This window comes from Solea solea, chromosome 13, assembly GCF_958295425.1.
Source record: "Solea solea chromosome 13, fSolSol10.1, whole genome shotgun sequence".
NCBI lineage: Eukaryota > Metazoa > Chordata > Actinopteri > Pleuronectiformes > Soleidae > Solea > Solea solea.
The window spans coordinates 1,159,493-1,176,598 of NC_081146.1; the positions used below are offsets into that span (position 1 = coordinate 1,159,493).

Here is a 17,106-nt window from a genome sequence, read left to right on the forward strand (position 1 = left end):
ATAAACAGAGAATAAACAGAGAATAAATAGAGAATAAACAGAGAATAAATAGAGAATAAACAGAGAATAAACAGAGAATAAATAGAGAATAAACAGAGAATAAACAGAGAATAAATAGAGAATAAATAGAGAATAAACAGAGAAATAAACAGAATAAACAGAGAAATAAACAGAGAAATAAACAGAGAATAAACAGAGAATAAATAAGAGAATAAACAGAGAATAAACAGAGAAATAAACAGAGAAATAAACAGAGAATAAATAAGAGAATAAACAGAGAAATAAACAGAGAATAAACAGAGAATAAATAAGAGAATAAACAGAGAATAAACAGAGAATAAACAGAGAATAAATAGAGAATAAACAGAGAATAAATAGAGAATAAATAGAGAATAAACAGAGAATAAATAGAGAATAAATAAGAGAATAAACAGAGAATAAACAGAGAATAAACAGAGAATAAATAAGAGAATAAACAGAGAATAAACAGAGAATAAATAAGAGAATAAACAGAGAAATAAACAGAATAAACAGAGTCCAGGTTTCTCTGAAAACTAGAAAGAGTGGAGTCAGCACATGTTTGAAGTTCAAACACAGTTATGTAAGTGAACACATGAACTCACTCCTGCTGCTGCTTTCACAGAATCAGTAACATGAGGTGAGAGGTTTGTACATGCTACTATCACACACACACACTCACACACACACATGCTCACACACACACGCTCACACACACACATGCTCACACACACACGCTCACAAAAACAGCGCACACACACACACTCACAAAAACAGCACACACACACACACGCACACACACACACACAGCACACACAGCACACACACATGCACACACAGCACACACGCTCATATAAACAGCACACACACTCACACACACACACACACACACAGCACACACAGCACACACACAGTCACACACATGCACACACAGCACACACACACACACACTCACACACACAGCACACACAGCACACACACACATGCACACACACTCACACACACACACACACTCACAAAAACAGCACACACACACACACACTCACAAAAACAGCACACACACACACACACACACACACACACACACACAGCACACACACACTCACACACATGCACACACACACACACAGCACACACACACACACACACACACAGCACACACACACTCACACACATGCACACACAGTACACACACTCTCACACACACACACAGCCACTGAACTCAAGACTCATGGAATACAACCTACGTCAGTTTAAGTCTACGATATCTTCAAAACAGCTTCACATGACAGCACAATAATAATAACAATAATAATAATAATAATAATAATAACAATAATAATAATAATAATAATAATAATGAATATTTATTACAAATGTACAAACTAATGAGTCGTGACTTCATCAGCTGAGCTCCTGGTTCACCTGGAGCACAGCAGCAGGAAGTGAGTGGACAGAAAACACACACACTCCTCACTCTCTCGTGTGTGTGTGTGTGTGTGAGTCAGTGTTGGCGTAAACAGCAGCTGCTGCTCTCTCACACATTCCTATATGAGCTCATCCTCTGCCTGTTTGTTGATGTTTGAATCATAGATCACATGAAGAAGACCAAGCATGTGCTCGCTGCTGGTCTCTGTCTGTCCAGGACACTGTAGTGTGCTGTGCAGAGACTCCAGGGTCTGAGTCTGAGTCTCAAACACAAACACCATGTGACTTCAGTCACAGTTGTTATGTTGTAATCATGACACTGAGGCTGAGGCTGAATGAAGAGAAGGAGCCTTTCAACTCTGACAGCAGCTGGACGACGGCCAACAGCTCTGGTTCACCGGGTTTATTTTCTCCATTCAAACACAGAGAGGGAGAGAGGGAGAGAGGGAGAGAGGGAGTCCATTTTTATATCACCCCCTCTCTTTTAAAGACACTCCTCTTTCTGGGAGAGGAATGTGAGGACGTTACACGAGGCAGGAAGTTACTGTATCTCAAACGCTGGTATCATTGCTGTGAACGTGCAGAGCTCTGGTGTCAACATGTAAACAGAAATATGAATAATACACAAAAACAGTCAGGAAACACTGAATGTTTGAGACAAAGAGGCTTCACTCTGAGTGAAAACATGACCTTCATCTCACTGTGAGACACACTTTAACAACAGGAAAGTCAAGTCTGTAAACCACTCACTCTCTCACACCAAAGTCCACAGAAAATTTCGCTTTTGGAGTTCTTTGTTCAGATTGACCTCAGTGACACAAAGTGACCACACGAGGCAGCAGAGGACCAGCAGCTCCTCTGTGTGTGACGTTAAAATCACTGATTTTCTCTTTGGACTTTGGTGTGGGAGAGTGAGTGGTTTACAAACTTCACTTTCCTGTTGTTAAAGTGTGTCTCACAGTGAGATAAAGACGTGATCATGTGACGTAGACATCGTACAGATTTATGTCAGATTGAGTGGCTGACATAAAGGAACAGACGTGTGTTTTTGACCATGTGTCAAAAACACACGTCTGTCCCTTTAACTGATGAATGAATTCCATTGAAACTTCACTGTAAATGTTTTGAATTGTTTTTATGATCCACTTCCTGTTTTTTTACCGGGAATGTTTCCCTCTGAAGTGGAACTGCTCATGTTAAAGGGAGAGGCGACAGTTTATCTTTTGTTTCACTTTGTCTTGTGCTGTCCGTCAACCTCTCACTGGACTCCTCCCACTGCCTTTGAAACCCACACGATTTCTGATTGGCTCATGGACCACGTGGTGCCAGTGATAGTAGCTCCATGTATGGTCAGGAGGGGCTTTGACTGGAGCATCAGGTTCAGCCGGGCTGCTGTTTCTCAGAAACAGAAACGTACACTGTGTTCTCACACACACGCACGCACACACACACACACACGCACGCACGCACACACACACACACACACGCACACACACACACACACACTGCTATTGTGACTGTACACAGACACACTGCCAGACCAAACCCTGATCACAGACACAGTTACTCATCATACTCAACTGTCTCCATGTTTTCACATAAACATGAAGAACACTTTTATTACATCATATATATGATATACGGTACAAGTTCACATGATTAAATGTGATTATTAAAACAAACACCAACTATTTTATACATTGTATCATGACATATTTAGTATTAATAGTGATATGTGATAGTTGCAGTTATTTTAGACACTTTCTAACACTGGTCAGACGTGTTCTTCTCTGACACGTGAAGGTCGTCTCCATCTCCACCAGTCTGACATTTTACTGGTTTAATCAACATGGTGTGGTTAACAGCTGGTTAACAGCTGGTTAACACTTAACCCAGCAGTGAAGCAACACGTCCTCTCTGTTCCAATGATTACATTAGACATAAAAACAATGGATTTTCTCCTCAGACTCTGTCAGGTGTCTGATGGTCTGTCTTTGTTAGTCAGACTATGACATTAGTCTGACTAACCTGTGAGTGTAACTGCACGTGTGTCTTCTTCTGTGACTGCTGTGTTTGTGATATTTCATGTATAAAACACAGAGATGAGTTCTAAATGCCGATGAAACACAAACACCAGAGTCGTTGGTATGTGATAGGTGTGGCTGTAACCGCCACACTTTACATGTGATTACACAGCACGTGTGTGTGGGTTTAAAACATGTCTGTGTGTTTGTTTTCACACGCGCGGGCTGCGTGGACTGCTCCACAAATAAACGCCGAGGTCTTCTGCGGTGAAGTTTGTCGAGGTTTCATCATTTTTGTTGGATTAATAAAAGAGCTTTTGTTTGTTTTGCCTGGACAGACAGACAGACCGACAGACAGACCGACAGACGTTCAGCTCTTACGTAATGTTCACGTGGAGGGAGCAGCTCAGCGCAGCGTGTGGGTTGAGGCGGAGCGCCTGCTAAACACGTAACACGAGCCTTAAAGTACACATTTAATGCCTTAAATGTGTAAAATACACGATCAGCTTTACTCAAGGACGGCGCTTCCACCCCACGAGTGGCTCGCGTGAAGCGAAACACTTTATTTTGGGTAGCAGAACCCCCCTCCCTCTCACAAGGAACATGGTAGAGTCCACAACGCGTCATCCATTGTTTACAAATGAACTCTGGTTGTTAGTGTGTGTGTGAACAGCGTGGTGAGCGCGAGCAGCGGCCCCGCGGCTCTCATTCATCGAGACCGAGCACAGCACAGCACAACACACGCCGAGCCGAGCCGAGCCACGCCACGCCACAGCCGCCGTCATGCCGTGTCGGAAGGAGAACTACATCTTCCTGGAGCAGTCCGTCACCGTGGACTCGAAAGAAGTGGACGCGCTCGTGACCAAGATCGGCGAAGCGCTGCAGCTCCACAACAACAACAACAATGGCGGCGGACACCACCACCAGAAGAAGACGATGTCCGTGTCCGTGTCCTGTCTCCACGGGCTCGGCGGTGCCGGCGCCGGCGCGGGGATGAAGCCGGCGGCCATCATCGGCTGCGGCGTCACCGGAGCTCCGGCGCAGAGACAGCGCGGCGGCAGCGGCGGCTGCTGTATGAGGCTCCGGAGCCGGAACAGCAGCAGCAGGGCGAGTCCGTATCACATCCCCGGGTCTAACGGCGAGCAGGACTGGGACCAGATCAGGCCGTGGAGCAGGAAGAGGTTTGGCGCGGTGGAGGACGACGACGACCCGCACCGGCTGCTCCAGGACTTAATTCTGTCGGGGAATCTGATCAAAGAGGCGGTGAGGAGGCTGCAGTTCTCCGGCGCGGCGGTGGACACCGTGTCGAGCTGATGACGGGGGACCGGACTCACCGTGGACACACGGGAGCGACTGTCTCAGACTTTAAGTCCTCACAGGACTGGACTGGTAGCCACGGTATTTTTCTAATTTCATGACATTTTCCTCAAGAATTTTTTTCCCTTTTAATGTTTTGTTAGCAGTTAGCTTAGCTAACTGGCTAGCCTCTGCGGCTAATGAGCCGTGTTGTTTATGTTTGAATGTCTGGGGGAGGGGAGGGGCGGGGCATCTGAGAAACAAACAAACTCACTTAAATCAACAGCAAATCACGTTAGTTCGGCTAACATTAGCTCAGGTGCTAACACGTGTGTATTACCATAGAGGACGCATTTTCTGAACAGGAGTGATTTTTATCAGATTTAAATCAAGTTCATGTCATGAGTTTGTAGACAGGAAAACATTTTTTAATGATTTGGAAAGTGTGTTGCTATTATACAGTCATAGGGATTTATTTCACCACAGGGGGCGCCTGTGTCTCCAGTCCATTCCAGAAACCTCGCAGTTTATCTTTAACTAACTTTCAACTAAATCTAGGTTTCCTTGGTAACACGACACTGTTTTGTTCAGTATTTCCTTTGCATTTACGTTCGCACTCACAAATACGGACTGAATATAGAGGCTCCGCCCACATCCTCTTTTAAATCGTTCAAAAAAATCAACATTTAAGCACTTGTGTTTTTTTTTTTTACATCAAAAACTGCAATAATATCACTCATCACAAAGTTCTCACTCCTGTTTGTGAACAACAGTGCCACCTTCAGGAGACCTGTGGTTTCGTTTACAGTCTGTGTTTTTGGTTGGAGCTGCTGTCAAAGGCCCCGCCCCCTCTCTGTTATTCTCCGGGGTCTCCGTTGCCTGGCTCCGCCCCCTCCTGTTTCCTCACACTCACAGGATGATTTTGTGGTGCTTTCACTTCCTAAATCAGGAGTTAAGTTGTTTTGTTTCTTGTTTTATTTTTATTATTATTCTGATTTTCTTGTCAGTGTAAAGAAAAATGAGCTCGACTGCTTCGTAACGAAGTCACTGATGATGATGATGATCCTGAATGTTCAGGACTTTTGTGTTTTTCTTCTTTTGTCGTAATAAACACTTTTGTTTTTCACACACTTCTCTGGGGTGTTTTTTTCTCTCTCTCTGTGTGTGTGTGTGTGTGTGTGTGTGTGTGTGCGCACTCATTATCCTCTGATAATGAGTATAAGATAATTTATAGTCTAATAAATATACCCCCCCCCCTTGCTGCAGTTGCTTTTTCTGAAGCTGTAAGTCAGTCACACACCTGCTGCGCCCCCTGCTGTTTCTGCTGCTTAGTAACTAGTGTGTGTGTGTGTGTGTTGCTCTTTGACCTCATGTGTAGGTTCTATTTGTTTTTCTTGTTTTTAGAGGAAAAGGAACCATAAAAATAAACATGACAACAACAAACCAGTGATAATAATGAATCTAAAAAAAAGAACTATGACATAAATCAACAAACAAATGAAATGACATGAATCAAATGTGTCTTTTTCATTAAAGTGAAGAAAAGAAAGATTATTGTTGGGAAATTAGATTAGATATTTGTGAACTTTGTGGTTTCCTCTCTGTGTAAGTGACACTCTGTCGCCCCCATGAGGAACTTACCAAAACATTGATCCTTCACTCCATCACCAGTGACAGCTCACAAACACACAGAAGCTTCAGTGAAGCCTGTTCTCACTGTTGCCCTCAGGAAAGAGGTACAGGTCCATCCAAGCCCGCACCTCTAGGTTTGCGAACACCTTTTATCCAAGTGCAATAAGAGTGCTTAACACTCAGTAACTAATATTCTTACACTTCGTATCCGTGCAATATACACACCCCACACACATCCACTCTGCTGTACAATGTACTGTATCATATACTGCATATTTCCCTTACTGGCTCCCACTGTAAATACTTGAATATTTTTTTTTTTACATATCCTTCTAATTTTGTCGAAGGTGTTGGTGCACTTTTCGTTCTTCTTCTTCTACTCTTATCTTTTCACTTGCACTACTAGAACTGTCCTTTAATCTTGTTGCACACTATATAATGACAATAAAGGTGATTCTGATTCTGAAGAACTCAAATAGACCAGAAAAATATGCAAAAAAATTAAAAAATACTTTTTTTTTAAAGCTCAAATGTTTAGAGAAATATGTATATATAGGACATATATGTATATATATATATAGGACAAACTGCATCTGTCAATCAAATTACATCATCTCTGCAACAGAAGCAGGGACAAACCTCAGTGTCATCACTTCCTGTTTCCTGTTAACATGAAGGTGGTCTCACACACACACACACACACACACAGCTGTCACGAGCTGTGAGTGAGGAATAAACTGATTTTAGCCTCTGAACTAAACACTGTTGTCATAAAATCTACGTCACATGATCACGTCTTTATCTCACTGTCAGACTGACGTTTGTAAACCACTCACTCTCCCACACCAAAGTCCAGAGAGAAAATCAGTGATTTTAGCTCACAGGGACACAGGAGCTGCTGGTCCTCTGCTGCCTCGTGTGGTCACTTTGTGTCACTGATGTCAACCTGAACAAATGACTTCAGTGACTAAATAAGGCATTTGAACTTAGTGATGGAGGCAGCAGTGGATCAACAACTCCTGTGTGTGTGTGTGTGTGTGTGTGTGTGTGTGAGGGAGAGTGTGTGTGAGGGAGAGTGAGTGTGGGAGGGAGAGTGTGTGTGTGGGAGTGTGTGTGTGTGTGGGAGAGTGAGTGGTTTACAAAAGTCTGTCTCACAGTGAGATAAAGACGTGATCATGTGACACAGAAATCGTAGACTTACCAGGTTAAACTGACTTAGATTTTATAACACGAGTTTAAGTGAATCAGTTTTACCTCGTGTCTCTAGATCACCTGAAATGTGTAATTGGTCTTATGTCAGTTGGATGAATGAGTTCAACACATTAAAATCAGTCACTTTGTTGTTTTTATTCCTGTGACTGTGGCGCCCCCTGCTGGTACAACCCTTTACCTGTATGTGTGTGTGTGTCTTAATGTTCTGCTTTGTTTTCTCTGTTAAAGCTGAATGGACACATTTTCTTTTTGACGTGCAGATACAGGAAATGACAGAAGGTCATCAGAAGGTCATGTGATGAGTCAATATCAGAAAACAACAACACTCTTTTGACAGATGATCATTTCAATTTGACATACAACTGTATTTAGGGAGGAAATCTAACGTCTTCACCAGTTTAAATGTAAATATACCGACTGTGGTTGGTTATTAAACATTAAGTCAAATAAACTAAAGTCAACAAAAACATGATCATATGAAGGAGACCAGAGAGAAATAACACACTTCATTCACTGTTTATCTCTTTATTCCTGTTTAAACTAATATAATAAGATCTGTATACTTCAAAACATACTCATAAAGAATTAAAGTATACATATATATACACAGTATATTACTTGAGTCGTATTAATTATAACACGTTTGAATTCAACTTCTTAAATGTGATGAGATGAAGTTATTTAAATGGTGCAGAATGATGTCCGGTCTGATTACTTTCCATTGACACGTGGGACCAGGCCGGGATGCCCTTTGTCCCCACTAATATTTGCTTTAGTGAACCTTTGTCGATCGCTCTGAGGTCATCCTCCCTGTTTAAGAGTGTGACCCGAGGCGACAAAGAATTTAAATTGTCATTATTTGCTGATGATCTGTTACTGTATATCGGACTCAATCGAAAGCATTCCCTACAGTCTATTTTGGAACGTTTCGGCTTAATCTCTGGATATAAAGTTAATCCACTCAAAAGTATTTGTTATCCAATAAATAATCTTGAACTCCAACTTCAGCAATCTGAAATTCTCTTCAAAAATAACCCTGAGGGTTCTGATACCTAGAGATCAACACATACAAAATTGTAAATTTAATGGGGGTTTTGCATTGCCTAATTTTCAATTTTTGGTCATCACATATTCAGAAGATAACTTATTGACTTAACTTTGCAGACACTCCATGGTGTCGACTCGAGGCACAATCTTGTAATCGATCCTCTGTCAAAGCTCTACTTACATCCCGTTGGCTTTACTGATGATCCACCCTAAGGATCCGGTGTCAATTGTATATGTATATATGTATATGTGTATATATATGTATATGTACATGTATATATACATATATGTATGTATATATATATATACATACATATATGTATGTATATATATATATATATATTTATATATATACATACATATATATATGCAGCCTTAGGAGGTCACAAGCCAGTGTCTTTTTGAGCCGGTCCCAAGCCCGGATAAATGCAGAAGGTTGCGTCAGGAAGGGCATCCGGCGTAAAACTTGTGCCAAAACCAAATTGAGAATCGAACCTATGACTTCCATACCGGATCGGTCAGGCCCGGGTTAACAACGACCGCCATTGGTGCCGATAACCTACAGGGTAACAGTGGAAATTGGGCTACTGTGGGTCGAAGTCGAAGGAGGAGAGGAGGAAGGCGGGTTCAGAAAGAGAGAGAAAAGAGGAAAGGCAAGAGTCTGGGACTGAGAGTTGGGACTTTGAATATTGGGACGATGACGGGAAAAGCTAGAGAGTTGATTGACATGATGCAGAGAAGGAAGGTGGATATACTGTGTGTCCAGGAGACCAGGTGGAAAGGTAGCAAGGCGAGAAGCTTAGGTGCAGGTTTTAAAGGGGACATATTATGCAAAATCGACTTTTTAACCATTTCAGTACTTATATTTGGGACTCTGGAGGCCCTAGCATTCGCCAAAGTGTGGAAAAAGAATACTCAGTCATGTTTTCGTGGTCCCCCTTAGTGTAAGTATAGGCGATAAAACACTCAATGTTGAATTCCCTGCGCTTATGACGGCAGCATGAGCATTTCACCGCGAATGTTACCGCCCCACCAGTAAGTTTACCTTGAGAGCTCCACCTTAGCTCCACCTTAGCTCCACCTTAGCTCCACCTTAGCTCCACCTTAGCTCCACCTTGTCCCTATAAAATGCCAGAGTGCAGGCGAGGGAGGAAGAGCGGTATTATGTCAACGCGGAGGGACAAGTGTGCTGTTGGTGGCTTCACAGTGGAGCACAGTGTTTTACACAAACTTCCAGCCTCAGAGGATTTTATATATGAAGCTAATGTGCCGGATAAAGTCAGCAAACGTGTGTTCGTGTGTTCGCACCACTTCACATCAGACTGCGGCCAGCGGTCGCCGTATTTAGTCAGCGACTGTATTTCACCGACGTACAAACACACACATTTTTAAGAAAAGGTCAAATAGAGGTCATAACTGACCATTCTGACACGTCCTAATTAAACATATTTGTTCAGTACGTCCTCCATGACCGGAGCACAGACTCAGTCTGATACAGTCACATACAGCAGCTGGCGATCAGCGGTGCTGCACTCTCTGTGCATCGGTGCTGCACTCTCTGTGAAAATCCGTTAAAAAGACATAGGGACAGCATTGACTGTGCTCCGGAGACCTTGCCACCGCTGATCGCCAGCGGCGAGCGGCGATCTGCCTAAACTGCTGCTGTATGTGGTGATCAGCGGTGGCGATCAGCGGTGCTGTTCCTAAGTGTATTTAACTGATTTACAGTTGGTCAGTGTTCGGCTCGATCCTTATGTAGGACGTCTCTTCCTGTGACGGCACTCTCGCTGCCATGTTGATATTGTCAGAGAACTAGTGGAGGGAGGGGGAGAGGAATAGAGCTGTAAAGCGCTGTAAAAAAGACAAATCAGAAACCCCCTGGAAGAAGTGGGTGTGTGTTTGCCTGTGTCTCATTTGCATATAAAGGGACCATGCACGAAAACCGAGCGTTCTGAAAGGGGCGGGTTTAGCAGGGTTATTGAACTGCTATGATGCTTCATCCTTATGGTATTTTGACCAAAGCATGTCACTGACATGTTCATTAGGACACCAGGGAACTATTTTAATGGGGGAAATAGGGTATAATATGTCCACTTTAAGTTGTACTACTATGGTATTGATAGGAAGAGAAATGGAGGAGGGGTTATCCTAAAGGAGGAGTTTGTTAGGAATGTCCTGGAAGTGAAAAGAGTGTCAGATAGACTGATGAGTCTGAAGCTTGATGTTAAATGTTATTAGTGGCTATGCCCCACAGGTGGGATGTGAATTAGAGGAGAAGGAAACTTTCTGGAGTGAGTTAGATGAAGTGATGCCGAATATCCCCAGAGGTGAGAGAGTGGTAATTGGTGCAGACTTCAATGGACATGTTGGTGCAGGAAATAGAGGTGATGAAGGAGTGATGGGCAGGTTTGGTATCCAAGACAGGAACACAGAGGGACAGATGGTGGTAGACTTTGCAAAGGATGGAAATGGCTGTAGTGAATACTTTTTTCCAGAAGAGGCATGAGCATAGGGTGACTTATAAGAGTGGAGGTAGAAGCACACAGGTAGACTACATCTTGTATAGAGGATGTAATCTGAAGGAGATCAGTGACGGTGAGAGTGTAGCAAGTCAGCATAGGATGGTGGTTTGTAGGATGAATCTGGTGACAAGGAAGACGAAGAGGACAAAGGCAGAACAAAGGACAAAGTGGTGGAAGCTGAAAAGAGAGAACTGTTCTGTGGCTTTCAGGGAGGAGTTGAGGAAGAATCTGGATGGTCAGGGAGAGCTCCCAGATGACTGGACAACTACAGCTAATGTAATCAGGGAGACAGGTAGGAGAGTACTTGGTGTGTCGTCTGGAAGGAAAGTAGATAAGGAGACTTGGTGGTGGAGTGGGGAAGTGCAGGAGTATATAAAGAGAAAGAGGTTAGCAAAGAAAAAGTGGGACACTGAGGAGACTGAAGAGAGCAGACAGGAGTACAGGGAGATGCAGCACAAGGTAAAGGTAGAGGTGGCAAAGGCCAAACAAAGGGCGTATGATGACTTGTATGCCAGGTTGGAAAGTAAGGAGGGAGAGAATGATTTATACAGGTTGGCAAAACAGAGAGATAGAGATGGGAAAGACGTCCAGCAGGTTTGGGTGATCAAGGATAGAGAGGGACATGTGTTGACAGGTGCCACAGAAGTAATGGGAAGATGGAAAGAGTACTTTGAAGAGCTAATGAATGAGGACAATGAAAGAGAGCAAAGGGTAGAAGAGGTGACTACTGTGAACCATGAAGTAGCAGAGATTAGTAAAGCTGAAGTGAAGAGGATGAAGAATGGAAAGGCAGTTGGTCCTGATGATATACCTGTGGAGGTATGGAAGTGTCTAGGAGAGGAGGCAGTAGAGTTTCTGCTTAGACTATTCAACAGGATCTTAGAGAGTGAGGGGATGCCTGAGGAATGGAGAAGACGTGTGATGGTGCCCATTTTTAAGAATAAGGGAGATGTTCAGAATTGCAGTAACTATAGAGGAATAAAGTTGATGAGCCATACAATGAAGTTATGGGAAAGAGTAGTGGAAACTAGACTGAGAGCAGAAGTCAGCATTTGTGAGCAACAGTATGGTTTCATGCCTAGAAAGAGTACTACAGATGCAGTATTTGCTTTAAGAATGCTGGTAGACAAATACAGAGAAGGTCAGAGGGAGCTGCATTGTGCCTTTGTAGATCTGGAAAAAGAGAGAGGAACTATGGTACTGTATGAGGAAGTCTGGAGTGGCAGAGAAGTATGTTAGACTGGTGCAGGACATGTATGCCAACTGTGAGACAGCGGTGAGGTGTGCTGTAGGTGTGACAGAGAAGTTCAAGGTGGAGGTGGGACTACATCAGGGTTCGGCTCTGAGTCCCTTCTTGTTTGCGGTGGTGATGGACAGACTGACAGATGAGGTTAGACAGGAATCTCCATGGACTATGATGTTTGCAGATGACATTGTGATCTGTGGTGAGAGCAGAGACCAGGTGGAGGAAAAGCTCGAGAGGTGGAGATATGCTCTAGAAAGGAGAGGAATGAAGGTTAGTCGCAGCAAGACAGAATATATGTGTGTGAATGAGAGGAACCCAAGTGGAACCATGAGGCTACAGGGAGTGGAGATAAAGAAGGTGGAGGATTTGAAGTATTTAGGGTCAACCGTCCAGAGCAGTGGAGATTGTGGAAAAGAGGTGAAGTAACGTGTCCAAGCTGGTTGGAATGGGTGGAGAAAAGTGTCAGGGGTAATGTGTGATAAAAGAGTATCAGCCAGAATGAAAGGAAAGATATACAAGACAGTGGTGAGACCAGCGATGCTGTATGGTCTAGAGACAGTGGCACTGAGGAAAAGACAGGAAGCAGAGCTGGAGGTAGCAGAGATGAAGATGTTGAGGTTCTCTTTGGGAGTGACGAAGATGGATAGGATCAGGAATGAGTCAATCAGAGGAACAGCACATGTTAGATGTTTTGGAGATAAGGTCAGAGAGGCCAGAATGAGATGGTTTGGTCATGTACAGAGGACGGATATTGTCCAATATATTGAGTATATTGGTAGAAGGTTGCTGGGGTTGGAACTGCCAGGCAGGAGGTCTAGAGAAAGACCAAAGAGAAGGTTTATGGATGTAGTGAAAGAGGACATGAAGATAGTTGGTGTGAGAGAGGGGGATACAGAGAACAGGGTGAGATGGAGGAGGTGAATGAAGGGACACACGGTGGTGTAGTGGTTAGCACTTTTGCCTTGCAGCGAGAAGACCCGGGTTCTCCCTGTGTGTGCGTGGGTTTTCTCCAGGTTCTCCGGGTTCTCCGGCTTCCTCCCACAGTCCAAAAACATGCAATGTGGGGATTAGGTAAATTGGACACTCTAAATTGACCATAGGAGTGAGTGTGAGAGTGAATGGTTGTTTGTCTCTATCTGTGTGTGGCCCTGCGATGGACTGGCGAACTGTCCAGGGTGTACCCCGCCTATCGCCCGATGTAGCTGAGATTGGCACAGCACCCCCCGCGACCCTCTGGTGGAGGATAAAATGGTAGATGATAAAGAAGAAAACCATACGCGGATCTCGTGGACATTCTGAATGATCACTTCTCTCTGAAGCCCATTATCATTACGGAGAGATTCTGTTTTCACAAACACAATCAGGAAGAGGGAGAGAGTGTGGCACAGTACGTGGTGTTTTAAAGAAGCTCTCTGGACACTGTTGCATGAGGCTTTGCACGACAGATTTGTTTGTGGCCTAAGTAATGAAAATATCCAGAGAAAACTGTCATTAACTTCTCAGTGTGCTGCAGACGTTTCAATGGAAGCTGTAGCTGGAGAGTATCAGCACCTCTCTGAAATGGCACGCTGTGTCCATATCTTCACCACAAGGGGGAGACAAATGTTTTCGTTGTGGGAAGACCAATCACAATGAAAGGGACTGTTACTACAGAGAGCAGCAATGGCACAGCTGTAAAAAGAGAGGTCATATTCCCCGTTTGTGTAGAAATAAAACGAGTGATCAAACGTACACCAAAGAAAAACACAAACCAAAAAGGAAACCAAGGAAGCTGAGTCCGCATCAGATTCAGACTCTGAATTGACATATGGTGTCAGCAGAGGGCGCAGAGCCGTCATCTTTGATGATGATCAGACCCAAGACTGAAGGTCATCTCATTGATATGGAACGTGACACTGGGGTAGCTGTGTCATCTCAATGGAGATGTACATTTACTTTTACAGAAGACTGATGTTGAAAACTTACACATGGGAAGTGCTGTTAGCAGAGGGCATGGTGAAAGTCTGGGTGAAGATGAATAAACAGAAGGTCAGCGGTCCTTTATACATTGTGAAAGGGAAGTCACCCCCACTCTTTGGTCGCTAAGGAACATAAAGCTCAACTGGAAATAAAGACAATGAAAACAGGGCACAAGGCCCGTTAGACACTTGAAAATGTACTGAACTGTCACACCCAAGTTTTCAGTGAAACCCAGGAACACTGAAGGGGTTTGAAACCAGGTCCCAACACCCGAGGTTCTGTCAGGCACGTGTAGACCAGCAGGGAGTGATCTCTCCAGTTCAGTGAGTGGGCAGAAGAATGGTGGCGTGAGGATCTGCGGTGATTTCAAAGTTACTGTTAATCCGGCTTTATGCGTTGAACATTACCCAATACCCCGTACTGAGGATCTGCATGCGTCTTTGTACGGAGGACAGCATTTCAGCAAACTAGATCTTTCACAGGCTAATCTCCAGGTGCTGGTCAGTGAAGATTCACGGAAATATCTCACTGTCACTCACATAAAGGCATGTTTTGTTACAATCGGTTACCTTTCGTGAGAACACCGGTGCCCTCAATTTTCCAGAAGATCTTGGACTAAGTGTTACAAGGGCTCCCCGGCGTCCACTATTTTATGGACGATATCCTGGTAACAGGTAACAATGACGCTCATCATCTGAAAAACCTGAACTGTGCTCAGTCGTATCCACAATATGGATTGAGAGTTAAAAGGAGAAGAGCGAGTTTTTCAGGAGTTCTCTGGAGTATCAACATTCGTGCCATACTGGATGCTCCTGAACCAACACAAGTCAGTTGACTTTTTTAGGACTTTTTTAATTACTATGCACGTTTTGTTCCAAACCTGTCGACCTGACTCCACCCACTGAAAAAAGGTAAAAAGGTAAAGTGAGAGTGGTCAAAAGAATGTACCAATGCATTCTGTGAAGCAAAAGTGTTCTAACACATTATGATCCAACAGTTCCAGTGATACTTGCCTGCGATGCTTCTGAGGTGAGAGCTGTCCTTTCCCATAAATCGGGGAGTGGCGAAGACAAATCATCTTTCATTTCCTTTACAAATCATTTTTGGAGTTAGGTGTTTTAACTCATATCTGTACGGTCGACACGTTGTTAACTGATCACCGTCCACTAACAAACATACTGAGCCCTAGCGACTCCTTCAATGGCTGCAGCGAGACTGCAGTGGTGGGCGCTCGTACTGGCACTGATCATGGGACAGTTGACACTTTCCTTATGAACCACCTGGAATGTCGGCCCATGCTTCTGTACTGATGTGAGGCGAGAAACCAGATCGGACATTACTCTGTCTCAGGTCATGGTCATCTATCTATCACCATCACAGCGTCGGGCAGTAGTCTCTCACCGTTTCTAGTTCGGAGGAATGAATTGACTTTACTGCAAGGCTGAGTAATGTGGGGAAAATCACCTGAATTGTGTCAACGGGTGCTGGAAGAACTGCACACAGGGCAGCTTGGAGTGGTCAAAATGAAGGCCATGGCACAGAGCTACGTGTGGTGAGTGAGTCTTGATGTTCAGAATGAAGAGAAATGCAAAACTTGTGTGTCCTGTCAAACACATCCAGAAAACACCAGGGGCCTCATGTATAAACCGTGCGTACGCACAGACGGCGTGTATGTAAATGTACTTGCTGTGGAAGTTTGTGGAGAGCTCTGCAAACTGTTGTCAGGGGGAGACGCTGCAATATTAAGATCTCAAACTTATCAGTGTTTCAAAATAATATAATTAATGTGTCTACAGTGACAAACATGAATTATTCTGTGACAACAATAAACTGATACACCACGTACGTCTGAACATATGTGGAGAACATCAGACACACTCACACACACACACGCGCACACTACAAACCTCTGTGTGTGTGTGTGTGTGTGAGTGAGTGAGAGAGAGAGGGAGTCTTACTTTGATCAAATGACAGTAATGAATTTTCCACAGATGAATCTTTTCTTTATGTAACACAGTGATGTAAATAGACACACAGCTGCTCAATGTTAATATTAATATTAATATTAATATGAGAGCAGTCGGGCCACACGGTGGTGTAGTGGTTAGCACTCTCGCCTTGCAGCGAGAAGACCCGGGTTCGATAGGTAAATTGGACACTCTAAATTGACCATAGGAGTGAGTGTGAGAGTGAATGGTTGTTTGTCTCTATCTGTGTGTGGCCCTGCGATGGACTGGTGAACTGTCCAGGGTGTGACCCCGCCTATCGCCCGATGTAGCTGAGATTGGCACAGCACCCCCCGCGACCCTCTGGTGGAGGATAAAGTGGTAGATGATGACTGACTGACTGACTGATGAGAGCAGTCACTGTGACACTGACATTTAGTTCCTTTGTGTTTATCACTAATTCCAAAAAAACCCACGACCAAAATAATATAATAATAATAATATAATAATAATATATATATATATAATATATTTTTAAAGATTCATAAATGGATGCATTGATCGCACACTTTCCTTCTTTTTCTTTTCTTTTCCTCTTTCCTTGCTGCCGCACTTGTCCTTGTTCTTCAGGAAGAAGGCGTCACAGTCATGTGTGAGTGTTACAGGATGAGTCACCTGTTCACACAAGATATTTCCTGTTTACACAGGAAAAGAAGGGACAGGAGTCATCAGTCACGTTTCTCATAGCAGGCTGTTAGCTCTCTTTATTAAACAGA

The 17,106-nt window shown here is 43.7% G+C and overlaps 1 protein-coding gene across 1 annotated transcript; it reads left to right on the forward strand.

Annotated features, from left to right (window-relative positions):
* The first annotated feature begins 3,927 nt into the window (after positions 1-3,927).
* On the forward strand, positions 3,928-5,892 carry gbp (glycogen synthase kinase binding protein). Its single transcript, XM_058648890.1, has one exon. It carries the CDS (start codon positions 4,254-4,256, stop codon positions 4,782-4,784), a length of 531 nt encoding a protein of 176 aa, XP_058504873.1. The 5' UTR covers positions 3,928-4,253; the 3' UTR covers positions 4,785-5,892.
* Positions 5,893-17,106: the final 11,214 nt, after the last annotated feature.

Excerpts from the sequence above, each read along its gene's own strand:
- gbp (XM_058648890.1), top strand. The coding sequence starts at position 4,254 with ATGCCGTGTCGGAAGGAGAACTACATCTTCCTGGAGCAGTCCGTCACC.